Source organism: Ranitomeya imitator, chromosome 7 (genome assembly GCF_032444005.1).
Source record: "Ranitomeya imitator isolate aRanImi1 chromosome 7, aRanImi1.pri, whole genome shotgun sequence".
In the NCBI taxonomy this organism is placed as follows: domain Eukaryota; kingdom Metazoa; phylum Chordata; class Amphibia; order Anura; family Dendrobatidae; genus Ranitomeya; species Ranitomeya imitator.
Window position 1 is genome coordinate 224942096 of NC_091288.1, and position 16731 is coordinate 224958826.

The following is a 16731-nucleotide window of genomic DNA, read 5'->3' on the forward strand; positions in this document are numbered from 1 at the left end:
TGTGGAACAACTAGGACAAATTTCGTATCAATAGAGAGCTAATTTTAATACAAGATGGATGAGGTGTGTGTTATGACTCTGCCAGATTCCCGAGCGAAGATATGAAAAGTATAAGAATTGCTGTTGAAATCTGTATGTCTGAGGAGAGGGGAGGGTCCAGGGAAACCAGCCTCTTAGTGATGTCACAAGGCTGCAATAATAAGTTTCTGCACTTCAGTCTTGCCTGAGGAGCTGTTCCAATCCAGACCTTCTCATGAATTGGGATATTTGGCTCCACCTACTAACATGGTTTTGCCTGCAATGATCTGAGCACATGTGAGTTTTATCTTTCTTCTTTAATCCATGTTATTTTATAATGCTTTGTACATACATACTTTGTCTCATATTGTAACATCTTTATATACCTTTTCATAAACACTGCCTGATCTTTATGGAGTAAAATATTTAAAATACTAGTTTAATTTTCCTGCTCTAAAACCTACCCCAAGTCTTCTGAAGGGAATTACGCTACTGTTTTGGGTTAGCTTCGGATCCGTTAATCAAAGCTGGTGGCAGTATACCTTGTCTTGCGCTTTTGGGAGTCGTTGTAGCGACGGCGGCGTTGATAATTATTGTTCCTGCCTGAGTGGGAGTAGTTATATCGTCCGCTGTAGTGTGCCCAATAGCCAGTAGATAAAATCCCTATTTATTATAATTGCCAGACCTGTAATAACGAGCACTTTTCACCTCTTGTGTCCCCCCATTTCCTTGTAGATTGTAAGCTTGCGAGCAGGGACCTCACCCCTAATGTCACTGTTTACATTGTCTTAACTTGTACTGAATTTATTCTCTGTACATGTCCCCGCTTATTGTAAAGTGCTGCGGAATATGTTGGCGCTATATAAATAAAAATTATTATTATTGTATTATTACTATGTGACTGGGCAATATACTACGTGGCTGGGCAATATACTACGTGGCTGGGCAATATACTACGTGGCTGGGCAATATACTACGTGACTGGGCAATATACTACGTGACTGGGCAATATACTACGTGGTTGGGCAATATACTACGTGACTGGGCAATATACTACGTGACTGGGCAATATACTACGTGGTTGGGCAATATACTACGTAGCTGGGCAATATACTACGTAGCTGTGCAATATACTACGTAGCTGGGCAATATACTACGTAGCTGGGCAATATACTACGTGACTGGGCAATATACTACGTAGCTGGGCAATATACTACGTGACTGGGCAATATACTACGTGACTGGGCAATATACTATGTGGCTGGGCAATATACTACGTGGCTGGGCAATATACTACGTGGCTGGGCAATATACTACGTGACTGGGCAATATACTACATGGCTGGGCAATATACTACGTAGCTGGGCAATATACTACGTGACTGGGCAATATACTACGTGGCTGGGCAATATACTACGTGGCTGGGCAATATACTACGTGGTTGGGCAATATACTACGTAGCTGGGCAATATACTACGTGACTGGGCAATATACTACGTGACTGGGCAATATACTACGTGACTGGGCAATATACTACGTGACTGGGCAATATACTACGTGACTGGGCAATATACTACGTAGCTGGGCAATATACTACGTGACTGGGCAATATACTACGTAGCTGGGCAATATACTACGTGACTGGGCAATATACTACGTGACTGGGCAATATACTACGTGACTGGGTAATATACTACGTAGCTGGGCAATATACTACGTAGCTGTGCAATATACTACGTAGCTGGGCAATATACTACGTAGCTGGGCAATATACTACGTGACTGGGCAATATACTACGTAGCTGGGCAATATACTACGTGGCTGGGCAATATACTACGTGACTGGGCAATATACTACGTAGCTGGGCAATATACTACGTGGCTGGGCAATATACTACGTGACTGGGCAATATACTACGTGACTGGGCAATATACTACGTGACTGGGTAATATACTACGTAGCTGGGCAATATACTACGTAGCTGTGCAATATACTACGTAGCTGGGCAATATACTACGTAGCTGTGCAATATACTACGTAGCTGGGCAATATACTACGTAGCTGGGCAATATACTACGTGACTGGGCAATATACTACGTAGCTGGGCAATATACTATGTGACTGGGCAATATACTACGTAGCTGGGCAATATACTACGTGGCTGGGCAATATACTACGTGACTGGGCAATATACTACGTGACTGGGTAATATACTACGTAGCTGGGCAATATACTACGTAGCTGTGCAATATACTACGTAGCTGGGCAATATACTACGTAGCTGGGCAATATACTACGTGACTGGGCAATATACTACGTAGCTGGGCAATATACTACGTGACTGGGCAATATACTACGTAGCTGGGCAATATACTACGTGGCTGGGCAATATACTACGTGGTTGGGCAATATACTACGTGACTGGGCAATATACTACGTGGCTGGGCAATATACTACGTGGCTGGGCAATATATTAAGTGACTGGGCAATATACTACGTCGCTGGGCAATATACTACGTCGCTGGGCAATATACTACGTTGCTGGGCAATATACTACGTGGCTGGGCAATATACTACGTGGCTGGGCAATATACTACGTGACTGGGCAATATACTACGTGGCTGGGCAATATACTACGTGGCTGGGCAATATACTACGTGACTGGGCAATATACTACGTGACTGGGCAATGTACTACGTGGCTGGGCAATATATTAAGTGACTGGGCAATATACTACGTGACTGGGCAATATACTACGTGACTGGGCAATATACTACGTGGCTGGGCAATATACTACGTGGCTGGGCAATATACGTGGCTGGGCAATATACTACGTGACTGGCCAATATACTACGTGACTGGCCAATATACTATGTGGCTGGGCAATATACTACGTAGCTGGGCAATATACGTGGCTGGGCAATATACTACGTGACTGGCCAATATACTACGTGACTGGCCAATATACTACGTGACTGGGCAATATACTACGTGGCTGGGCAATATACTACGTGGCTGGGCAATATACTACGTGACTGGCCAATATACTACGTGACTGGCCAATATACTACGTGACTGGCCAATATACTACGTGACTGGCCAATATACTACGTGACTGGCCAATATACTACGTCGCTGGGCAATATACGTGGCTGGGCAATATACTACGTCGCTGGGCAATATACTACGTCGCTGGGCAATATACTACGTGACTGGCCAATATACTACGTGACTGGCCAATATACTACGTGGCTGGGCAATATACTACGTGGCTGGGCAATATACTACGTGACTGGCCAATATACTACGTGACTGGCCAATATACTACGTGGCTGGGCAATATACTACGGGGCTGGGCAATATACTACGTGGCTGGGCAATATACGTGGCTGGGCAATATACTACGTGACTGGCCAATATACTACGTGACTGGCCAATATACTATGTGGCTGGGCAATATACGTGGCTGGGCAATATACTACGTGACTGGCCAATATACTACGTGACTGGCCAATATACTACGTGACTGGGCAATATACTACGTGGCTGGGCAATATACTACGTGGCTGGGCAATATACGTGGCTGGGCAATATACTACGTCGCTGGGCAATATACTACGTCGCTGGGCAATATACTACGTGACTGTGCAATATACTACGTGGCTGGCCAATATACTACGTGGCTGGGCAATATACTACGTGGCTGGGCAATATACTACGTGGCTGGGCAATATACTACGTGGCTGGGCAATATACTACGTGGCTGGGCAATATAGTACGTGACTGGCCAATATACTACGTGGCTGGGCAATATACTACGTGGTTGGGCAATATACTACGTGGCTGGGCAATATATTAAGTGACTGGGCAATATACTATGTCGCTGGGCAATATACTACGTCGCTGGGCAATATACTACGTGGCTGGGCAATATACTACGTGGCTGGGCAATATACTATGTGACTGGGCAATATACTACGTGGCTGGGCAATATACTACGTGGCTGGGCAATATACTACGTGACTGGGCAATGTACTACGTGGCTGGGCAATATATTAAGTGACTGGGCAATATACTACGTCGCTGGGCAATATACTACGTGGCTGGGCAATATACTACGTGGCTGGGCAATATACTACGTGACTGGGCAATATACTACGTGGCTGGGCAATATACTACGTGGCTGGGCAATATACTACGTGGCTGGGCAATATACGTGGCTGGGCAATATACTACGTGACTGGCCAATATACTACGTGACTGGCCAATATACTACGTGACTGGGCAATATACTACGTGGCTGGGCAATATACTACGTGGCTGGGCAATATACTACGTGACTGGCCAATATACTACGTGACTGGCCAATATACTACGTGACTGGCCAATATACTACGTGACTGGCCAATATACTACGTCGCTGGGCAATATACGTGGCTGGGCAATATACTACGTCGCTGGGCAATATACTACGTCGCTGGCCAATATACTACGTGACTGGCCAATATACTACGTGGCTGGGCAATATACTACGTGGCTGGGCAATATACTACGTGGCTGGGCAATATACGTGGCTGGGCAATATACTACGTGACTGGCCAATATACTACGTGACTGGCCAATATACTATGTGGCTGGGCAATATACTACGTAGCTGGGCAATATACGTGGCTGGGCAATATACTACGTGACTGGCCAATATACTACGTGACTGGCCAATATACTACGTGACTGGCCAATATACGACGTGACTGGGCAATATACTACGTGGCTGGGCAATATACTACGTGGCTGGGCAATATACGTGGCTGGGCAATATACTACGTCGCTGGGCAATATACTACGTCGCTGGGCAATATACTACGTGACTGGCCAATATAGTACGTGACTGGCCAATATACTACGTGGCTGGGCAATATACTACGTGACTGGCCAATATACTACGTGACTGGGCAATATACTACGTGGCTGGGCAATATACTACGTGGCTGGGCAATATACTACGGGGCTGGGCAATATACTACGTGGATATGCATATTCTAGAATACCCGATGCGTTAGAATCGGGCCACCATCAAGTGTTGTATAAGGGGCTTGTAATGTATGGGGGGGATCTGGTGGGCATCATCTTGTATAAGAGGCTTGTAATGTATGGGGGATCTGGTGGGCATCATCTTGTATAAGAGGCTTGTAATGTATGGGGGGATCTGGTGGGACATCATACTGTGTGGGTGGCACTATAAACTGATTAGTGAACTGTGGGGTCACCATACTGCGTGGGGGGCTGTGGGGGACAATACATATTCCTTTCACAGTATTGACATTTTTTAAAGGGGTTAAAGGCAAATTAGGACTTCTAATAGAGGCACCGTGATTTCTATGTACGCCCTACGTGGAGTCCGGTGTAGGGATCAGTACTTGGAAGGTTGATATGATACAGCGGGTATGGAAAGTATTCAGACCCCTTTACATTTTTCACCCTTTGTTTCATTGCAGCCATTTGGTAAATTCACAAAAGTTAATTTTTTCTCATTAATATACACTCTGCACCTCATCCTGACTGAAAAAAACAGAAATGTAGAAATTTTTGCAAATGTATTAAAAGAAAAACTGAAATATCACATGGTCATAAGTATTCAGACCATTGCTCAGACTCTCATATGTAAGTCACATGTTGTCCATTTCCTTGTGATCCTCCTTGAGATGGTTCTACTCCTTCATTGGAGTCCAGCTGTGTGTAATTAAACTGATAGGACTTGATTTGGAGCGGCGCACACCTGTCTATATAAGACCTCACAGCTCACAGTACATGTCAGACCACGTGAGAATCATGAGGCCAAAGGAACTGGCCAAGGAGCTCAGAGACAGAATTGTGGCACGGCACAGATCTGGCCAAGGTTACAACAGAATTTCTGCAGGACTCAAGGTTCCTAAGAGCACAGTGGCCTCCACAATCCTTAAATGGAAGAAGTTTGGGACCACCAGAAGTCTTCCTAGACCTGGCCGTCCAGCCAAACTGAGCAATCGTGGGAGAAGAGCCTTCGTGAGAGGTAAACAAGAACCCCAAGATCACTGTGGCTGAAAGTTCCACAAAGTCAACTATCACTGCAGCCTCCACCAGTTGGGCCTTTATGGCAGAGTGGCCCGACGGAAGCCTCTCCTCAGTGCAAGACATATGAAAGCCACATAGAGTTTACTAAAAACACATGAAGGACTCCCAGACTATGAGAAATAAGATTCTCTGGTCTGATGAGAGGAAGATAGACCTTTTTGGTGGTAATTCTAAGAGGTATGTGTAGAGAAAACCAGGCACTGCTCATCACCTGCCCAATACAATCCCCACAGTGAAACATGGTGGTGGCAGCATCATGCTATGGGGGTGTTTTTCAGCTGCAGGGACAGGACGACTGGTTGTCATTGAAGGAAACATGAATGCGGCCAAGTACAGAGATATCCTGGATGAAAACCTCTTCCAGAGTGTTCTGGACCTCAGACTTGGCCAAGGTTCACCTTCCAACAAGACAATGACCCTAAGCACACAGCTAAAATAACAAAGGAGCGGCTTCAGAACAACTCTGTGACCATTCCTGACCGGCCCAGCCAGAGCCCTGACCTAAACCCAATGGAGCATCTCTGGAGAGACCTGGAAATGGCGTCCACCAAAGTTCACCATCCAACCTGAGGAACTGGAGAGGATCTGCAAGGAAGAATGGCCGAGGATCCCCAAATCCAGGGGTGAAAAGCTCGTTCCATCATTCCCAAGAAGACTCCTGGCTGTACGAGCTCAAAAGGGGCTTCTACTCAATACTGAGCAAAGGGTCATTTCCAAAAATGTCTACATTTCTGTTTGTTTCAGTGAAGATGAGGTGCAGAGTGGATATTAATGGGAAAAAATTAACTTTTTTGAATTTACCAAATGACTGCAATGAAACAAAGTGAAAAATGTAAAGGGGTCTGAATACTTTCCGTACCCACTATACATCTAGATGTACATAGTATTATCATGTATTGCATTTTCTCTTTCACTTGGTGTCTGATAGAACCACAGATCCCAGCAGTCTTGATCCCTTACTCTCCTGCTGTCTCTTTGGATCCTTTTCACACCTCAATCCCAGTTCTGAGCTGACAGTAAAGTGCAATGTGACACCTTCCTGATACATTCTTACTATTGCGTGGTCTCTGGGTCAGAACAAGACTCAGGGTCTTTATCTGTACTCAGACATGTGGGGCAGGTGATCAAGATGAGGCACGAGAGCAAGGGTACCACAATGGGGACGATTACCACCCCACATACCTATTCCTTACAGTGACAGCCATTACTGTGACCCCCAAAGCTACTTAGTCTCATCACTAAGTACAGTAATGAGGTGAAGTAACTTGCTAGCAGTCAGCACAGGTCCCCTGAACAAGTCAGCTCAGGGACCCCGCACAAGTCAGCTCAGGGACCCCGCACAAGGCAGCTCAGGGACCCCGCACAAGGCAGCTCAGGGACCCCGCACAAGGCAGCTCAGGGACCCCGCACAAGGCAGCTCAGGGACCCCGCACAAGTCTGCTCAGGGACCCCGCACAAGTCAGCTCAGGGACCCCGCACAAGGCAGCTCAGGGACCCCGCACAAGGCAGCTCAGGGACCCCGCACAAGGCAGCTCAGGGACCCCGCACAAGGCAGCTCAGGGACCCCGCACAAGGCAGCTCAGGGACCCCGCACAAGGCAGCTCAGGGACCCCGCACAAGGCAGCTCAGGGACCCCGCACAAGGCAGCTCAGGGACCCCGCACAAGGCAGCTCAGGGACCCCGCACAAGGCAGCTCAGGGACCCCGCACAAGGCAGCTCAGGGACCCCGCACAAGGCAGCTCAGGGACCCCGCACAAGGCAGCTCAGGGACCCCGCACAAGGCAGCTCAGGGACCCCGCACAAGGCAGCTCAGGGACCCCGCACAAGGCAGCTCAGGGACCCCACACAAGGCAGCTCAGAGACCCCACACAAGGCAGCTCAGGGACCCCACACAAAACAGCTCAGGGACCCCGCACAAGTCAGCTCAGGGACCGCACATAAATAAGCTCAAAGACCCTGCACAAGTCAGTTCAGGGACCCTGCATAAGGCAGCTCAGAGACTCCGCACAAGTCAAATCTGGAACCCCGCACAAGTCAGCTTAAAGACCCTGCACAAGTCAGCTCAGGGACCCCACACAAGGCAGCTCAAAGACCCCGCATAAATCAGCTCAAAGACCCCGCACAAGTCAGCTCAGAGACTCCGCACTAATCATCTCAGGGACCCCGTACTATCAGATTAGAGATCCAGTACTATCAGATCAAGGACCCAGCACAATCAGATTAGGGATTTAGTACAATCAGTTAATTGCCCCATAGAATAATCCATATTCTTTCAGGATTATTTCAGCATTGGAGAATCTGGCAGAATCCAGTGGGTAAAGAGCAGTAGTGTGGGTACTCACCTCCTTGGAAACTGCACCCCACAAAACACAGGATCAGGGCGACAAGCAACATTGTGCACTGGATGCAGGAGTAGTACAGGGAACAGAGACAGACCAGAGTCCAAGACACCTATATATACACACATGTGCATCCTGATCCAGCCCACCCCTCAAGCCCCCCTCTGTACAAATACAGTGCAGACCCCTTACACCCCTCCCGGGCCTTTATGTATGTCTACAATAAAGTTAACATTACTCGTCTTATGTTGACCCCTATAACCAACAAGACTACACCCCTCCTAGCCATCTATAGACCCTATACCTATCATCACTACATATCTGATTACCCCTACACACAACCCCAATATTACTGCACCCCTACAGCTCCTCTACTGACCCCACAATATTACTACACCCCTATAGCTCCTCTACTGACCCCACAATATTACTACACCCCTATAGCTCCTCTACTGACCCCACAATATTACTACACCCCTATAGCTCCCCTACTGACCCTACACACAACCCCAATATTACTGCACCCCTACATCTCTACTGACCCTACACACAACCCCAATATTACTACACCCCTACAGCTCCTCTACTGACCCCACAATATTACTACACCCCTATAGCTCCCCTACTGACCCTACACACAACCCCAATATTACTGCACCCCTACATCTCTACTGACCCTACACAGAACCCCAATATTACTACATCCCTACAGCTCCTCTACTGACCCTACACAGAACCCCAATATTACTACACCCCTACAGCTCCTCTACTGACCCTACACAGAACCCCAATATTACTACACCCCTACAGCTCCTCTACTGACCCTACACAGAACCCCAATATTACTACACCCCTACATCTCCTCTACTGACCCTACACACAACCGCAATATTACTACACCCCTACATCTCCTCTACTGACCCTACACACAACCCCAATATTACTACACCCTACATCTCCTCTACTGACCCTACACACAACCCCAATATTACTACACCCCTACATCTCCTCTACTGACCCTACACACAACCCCAATATTACTACACCCCTATATCTCTACTGACCCTACACACAACCCCAATATTACTACACCCCTACATCTCCTCTACTGACCCTACACACAACCCCAATATTACTACACCCCTACATCTCCTCTACTGACCCTACACACAACCCCAATATTACTACACCCCTATATCTCTACTGACCCTACACACAACCCCAATATTACTACACCCCTACATCTCCTCTACTGACCCTACACACAACCCCAATATTACTACACCCCTATATCTCTACTGACCCTACACACAACCCCAATATTACTACATCCCTACATCTCCTCTACTGACCCTACACACAACCCCAATATTACTACATCCCTACATCTCCTCTACTGACCCTACACACAACCCCAATATTACTACACCCCTACATCTCTACTGACCCTACACACAACCCCAATATTACTACACCCCTACATCTCTACTGACCCTACACACAACCCCAATATTACTACACCCCTACATCTCCCCTACTGACCCTACACACAACCCCAATATTACTACACCCCTACATCTCCCCTACTGACCCTACACACAACCCCAATATTACTACACCCCTATATCTCTACTGACCCTACACAGAACCCCAATATTACTACATCCCTACATCTCTACTGACCCTACACACAACCGCAATATTACTACACCCCTACATCTCCTCTACTGACCCTACACACAACCCCAATATTACTACACCCCTACATCTCCTCTACTGACCCTACACACAACCCCAATATTACTACATCCCTACATCTCTACTGACCCTACACACAACCGCAATATTACTACACCCCTACATCTCCTCTACTGACCCTACACACAACCCCAATATTACTACACCCCTACATCTCCTCTACTGACCCTACACACAACCCCAATATTACTACACCCCTACATCTCCTCTACTGACCCTACACACAACCCCAATATTACTACACCCCTACATCTCCTCTACTGACCCTACACACAACCCCAATATTACTACATCCCTACATCTCCTCTACTGACCCTACACACAACCCCAATATTACTACACCCCTACATCTCCTCTACTGACCCTACACACAACCCCAATATTACTACATCCCTACATCTCCTCTACTGACCCTACACACAACCCCAATATTACTACACCCCTACATCTCCTCTACTGACCCTACACACAACCCCAATATTACTACACCCCTATATCTCCTCAACTGACCCTACACACAACCCCAATATTACTACATCCCTACATCTCCTCTACTGACCCTACACACAACCCCAATATTACTACACCCCTACATCTCCTCTACTGACCCTACACACAACCCCAATATTACTACACCCCTACATCTCTACTGACCCTACACACAACCCCAATATTACTACACCCCTACATCTCCTCTACTGACCCTACACACAACCCCAATATTGCTACACCCCTACATCTCCTCTACTGACCCTACACACAACCCCAATATTACTACATCCCTACATCTCCTCTACTGACCCTACACACAACCCCAATATTACTACACCCCTACATCTCCTCTACTGACCCTACACACAACCCCAATATTACTGCACCCCTACATCTCCTCTACTGACCCTACACACAACCCCAATATTACTACACCCCTACATCTCCTCTACTGACCCTACACACAACCCCAATATTACTGCACCCCTACATCTCCTCTACTGACCCTACACACAACCCCAATATTACTACACCCCTACATCTCCCCTACTGACCCTACACACAACCCCAATATTACTACACCCCTAGAGCTCCCCTACTGACCCTACACACAACCCCAATATTACTGCACCCCTACATCTCCTCTACTGACCCTACACACAACCCCAATATTACTACACCCCTACATCTCCTCTACTGACCCTACACACAACCCCAATATTACTGCACCCCTACATCTCCTCTACTGACCCTACACACAACCCCAATATTACTACACCCCTACATCTCCCCTACTGACCCTACACACAACCCCAATATTACTACACCCCTAGAGCTCCCCTACTGACCCTACACACAACCCCAATATTACTACACCCCTACATCTCCCCTACTGACCCTACACACAACCCCAATATTACTACACCCCTACATCTCCCCTACTGACCCTACACACAACCCCAATATTACTACACCCCTACAGCTCCCCTACTGACCCTACACACAACCCCAATATTACTACACCCCTACAGCTCCTCTACTGACCCTACACACAACCCCAATATTACTACACCCCTACAGCTCCTCTACTGACCCTACACACAACCCCAATATTACTACACCCCTACATCTCTACTGACCCTACACACAACCCCAATATTGCTACACCCCTACAGCTCCCCTACTGACCCTACACACAACCCCAATATTACTGCACCCCTACAGTTCCCCTACTGACCCTACACACAACCCCAATATTACTACACCCCTACATCTCCCCTACTGACCCTACACACAACCCCAATATTACTACACCCCTACATCTCCCCTACTGACCCTACACACAACCCCAATATTACTACACCCCTACAGCTCCCCTACTGATCCTACACAGAACCCCAATATTACTACACCCCTACAGCTCCCCTACTGATCCTACACAGAACCCCAATATTACTACACCCCTACAGCTCCTCTACTGACCCTACACACAACCCCAATATTACTGCACCCCTACATCTCCTCTACTGACCCTACACAGAACCCCAATATTACTACACCCCTACAGCTCCTCTACTGACCCTACACACAACCCCAATATTACTACATCCCTACAGCTCCCCTACTGATCCTACACAGAACCCCAATATTACTACACCCCTACAGCTCCTCTACTGACCCTACACACAACCCCAATATTACTGCACCCCTACATCTCCTCTACTGACCCTACACAGAACCCCAATATTACTACACCCCTACAGCTCCTCTACTGACCCTACACACAACCCCAATATTACTACATCCCTACAGCTCCCCTACTGATCCTACACAGAACCCCAATATTACTACACCCCTACAGCTCCTCTACTGACCCTACACACAACCCCAATATTGCTACACCCCTACAGCTCCCCTACTGACCCTACACAGAACCCCAATATTACTACACCCCTACAGCTCCTCTACTGACCCTACACAGAACCCCAATATTACTACACCCCTACAGCTCCCCTACTGATCCTACACAGAACCCCAATATTACTACACCCCTACAGCTCCTCTACTGACCCTACACACAACCCCAATATTGCTACACCCCTACAGCTCCCCTACTGACCCTACACACAACCCCAATATTACTACACCCCTACAGCTCCTCTACTGACCCTACACACAACCCCAATATTACTACACCCCTACATCTCTACTGACCCTACACACAACCCCAATATTACTACATCCCTACATCTCTACTGACCCTACACACAACCGCAATATTACTACACCCCTACATCTCCTCTACTGACCCTACACACAACCCCAATATTACTACACCCCTACATCTCCTCTACTGACCCTACACACAACCCCAATATTACTACACCCCTATATCTCCTCAACTGACCCTACACACAACCCCAATATTACTACATCCCTACATCTCCTCTACTGACCCTACACACAACCCCAATATTACTACACCCCTACATCTCCTCTACTGACCCTACACACAACCCCAATATTACTACACCCCTACATCTCTACTGACCCTACACACAACCCCAATATTACTACACCCCTACATCTCCTCTACTGACCCTACACACAACCCCAATATTGCTACACCCCTACATCTCCTCTACTGACCCTACACACAACCCCAATATTACTACATCCCTACAGCTCTACTGACCCTACACACAACCCCAATATTGCTACACCCCTACAGCTCCCCTACTGACCCTACACACAACCCCAATATTACTACATCCCTACAGCTCCCCTACTGACCCTACACACAACCCCATTACTACATCCCTACATCTCCTCTACTGACCCTACACACAACCCCAATATTACTGCACCCCTACATCTCCTCTACTGACCCTACACACAACCCCAATATTACTACACCCCTACATCTCCTCTACTGACCCTACACACAACCCCAATATTACTACATCCCTACATCTCCTCTACTGACCCTACACACAACCCCAATATTACTACACCCCTACATCTCCTCTACTGACCCTACACACAACCCCAATATTACTACACCCCTACAGCTCCCCTACTGACCCTACACACAACCCCAATATTACTACATCCCTACATCTCCTCTACTGACCCTACACACAACCCCAATATTACTACACCCCTACATATCTACTGACCCTACACACAACCCCAATATTACTACACCCCTACATCTCCTCTACTGACCCTACACACAACCCCAATATTACTGCACCCCTACATCTCCTCTACTGACCCTACACACAACCCCAATATTACTACACCCCTATATCTCCTCTACTGACCCTACACACAACCCCAATATTACTACATCCCTACATCTCCTCTACTGACCCTACACACAACCCCAATATTACTGCACCCCTATAGCTCCTCTGACCCTACATTGAACCCCAATATGACTGCCCCCACTGTTCCCGTACTATTAGCCTATGTCCATTTAGCACTCGCTGCAGGTCCCATGATATAGATAGGTCCACCTCCCCAGTCCTGTCAAATTGCACATGGTCAGGCAGATGTGTTCTGGAATCTGGCAGCCATGTGCCATGTTTACATGAGCAGGGAGATGACTGCAGACAGGGGCAATAGTTTGCTGAGACCTAAGGAGACATCTCATCGAAAGAGAGAGGAGCCATAGTGTCCACAGAGTCCTGGAGAGGTGGAGATGAGAGGAGTGATTAGTTATATATGTGCACCTGGACATCAAACTCATGGGCCTCATACTGGACACGTTGGCTTCGGTCGGGACCTTCCTCACCACAGTGAACATCTTCATGGGAAAGTGTCAGCTCACACATGGCTGCATCAACCTTCCCGATAGCTTATGGCATCAGTGACACTGAAGCCGTCACAAATTTGAGTTCTGGGAAAGTGCTAGGTCTGCCATGTGCCTGGCTCGGAGAGGAGGAACTGGACCACTGGTAGCCAACAAAATCATAAAACTAGAGCAGATCCAATACTGAGCCCCATATGTACCAAAATAATGCGGCCACAAGTCTGCAGATCGCATCCAGCATGTGAAGAGTAGCCATAATACTCAGGTCATGAATAGAAAGAGAGCGATGGGGAGAATGCCCACAGGACAGGGTCACCAGGGGAAAGAGTTGCTGGGTAGAGAGCCCCCAGGACAGGGTCACCAGCGAAGAGAGTCCCCAAACCACAGCCAACAGGGGAGAGAGTCCCCAGACCACAGCCACAACGGGAGAGAGCAGCCAAGATAGGGCCATCCGAGGAGAGAGCCCTCAGGATAGGGCCACCAGGTGAGAGACTACCCAGACCTGGGCCACTAGGGGAGAGAGTCCCCAAACCAAAGCAACCAGGAAAGAGAGTCCCCAGACCAGGGCCACCAGGGGAGAGAGCCCCCAGGACAGGGCTTCCAGTGGAGAAAGCTGCCAGGATAGGGCGATGAGGGGAGAGAGCCCTCAGGATAGGGCCACCAGGGGAGAGACTCCCCAGACCAGGGCCACTAGGGGACAGAGTCCCCAAACCAAAGCAACCAGGAAAGAGAGTCCCCAGACCAGGGCCACCAGGGGAGAGAGCCCCCAGGACAGGGCTTCCAGTGGAGAAAGCTGCCAGGATAGGGCGATGAGGGGAGAGAGCCCTCAGGATAGGGCCACCAGGGGAGAGACTCCCCAGACCAGGGCCACTAGGGGACAGAGTCCCCAAACCAAAGCAACCAGGAAAGAGAATCCCCAGACCAGGGCCACCAGGGGAGAGAGCCCCCAGGATAGGGCTTCCAGTGGAGAAAGCTGCCAGGATAGGGCGATGAGGGGAGAGAGCCCTCAGGATAGGGCCACCAGGGGAGAGACTCCCCAGACCAGGGCCACTAGGGGACAGAGTCCCCAAACCAAAGCAACCAGGAAAGAGAATCCCCAGACCAGGGCCACCAGGGGAGAGAGCCCCCAGGATAGGGCTTCCAGTGGAGAAAGCTGCCAGGAAAGGGTTATGAGGGGAGAGAGTCCCCAGGATAGGGGTTTCAAGGGCAAGGGCGAGAGTTCCCAGACCAGGGCAACCAGGGAAAAAACTCCCGAGATCAGGGCCATCAGGGGAGAGAATTTCCAGGCCATGGCCTTCAGGGTAAAGAGTCAAAAAAATATGGCCCCCAGGGAAGAGAGCAGCCAGGACAAGGCCACCAGGGGAGAGAGCCCCAAGGATGATGATAATAATAATAATAATAATTTGTATTTATATGGCGCCAACATATTCCGCAGCGCTTTACAATTAAGTGGGGACATGTATAGACAATAAATTCAGTACAAGGTAAGACAATGTAACCAGTGACATTAGGGGTGAGGTCCCTGCTCACAGCTTACAATCTACAAGGAAATGGGGGACACAATAGGTGAAAAGTGCTCGTTATTTCAGGTCTGACAATTATAATAAATAGGGATTTTCATATAAAGCTGCATGATCCGGTCATCAGCCCGTGTGTTTAAGTGCAATAATCAAGTATCAAGTGCAGTTATCGTGTGTATGGAGGGTGTGGAGACAGATGAATAGTAGGGGGCAGATTCACATGCAGATAATATTTGGAAGGAGGGAACAGGACAAAGTTAGTTTACTGAGTAGTTGATGTGGTCGGCTTGTCTGAAGAGATGGGTTTTCAGAGCGCGCTTGAATAGGTCGGGGCTAGGTATCAGTCTGATCGTCTGGGGAAGAGCATTCCAGAGAGCTGGCGCAGCACGAGAGAAGTCTTGGAGACGGAGGTGCGAGGTTCGGATTACGGGGGATGTTAGTCTTAGGTCATTTGTAGAACGGAGGGCACGTGTAGGGCGATAGACGAAGATGAGAGAGGAGATATAAGGCGGTGCAGAACTGCGGAGAGCTTTGTGGGTGAGAGATGAGTTTATACTGGACCCTGTAGCGAATGGGTAGCCAGTGTAATGACTGGCACAAGATGGAGGCATCGGTGCAGCGGCTGGACAGAAATATGACCCTCGCTGCCGCATTCAAGATGGATTGGAGAGGAGAA

The 16731-nt window shown here is 48.2% G+C and overlaps 1 protein-coding gene across 3 annotated transcripts in view; it reads right to left on the reverse strand.

Annotated features, from left to right (window-relative positions):
• The window catches only part of GREP1 (glycine rich extracellular protein 1), a 73482-nt gene extending 64938 nt beyond the window's left edge, over positions 1-8544 (reverse strand). For all 3 annotated transcript variants that reach the window (XM_069735196.1, XM_069735197.1, XM_069735195.1), the window contains exon 1: positions 8472-8544. In XM_069735196.1, the coding sequence (XP_069591297.1) occupies positions 8472-8523 (52 nt within the window). In that variant the 5' untranslated portion in view covers positions 8524-8544. The remainder of the gene's footprint in view (positions 1-8471) is intronic.
• Between the last annotated feature and the right edge of the window lie 8187 nt (positions 8545-16731).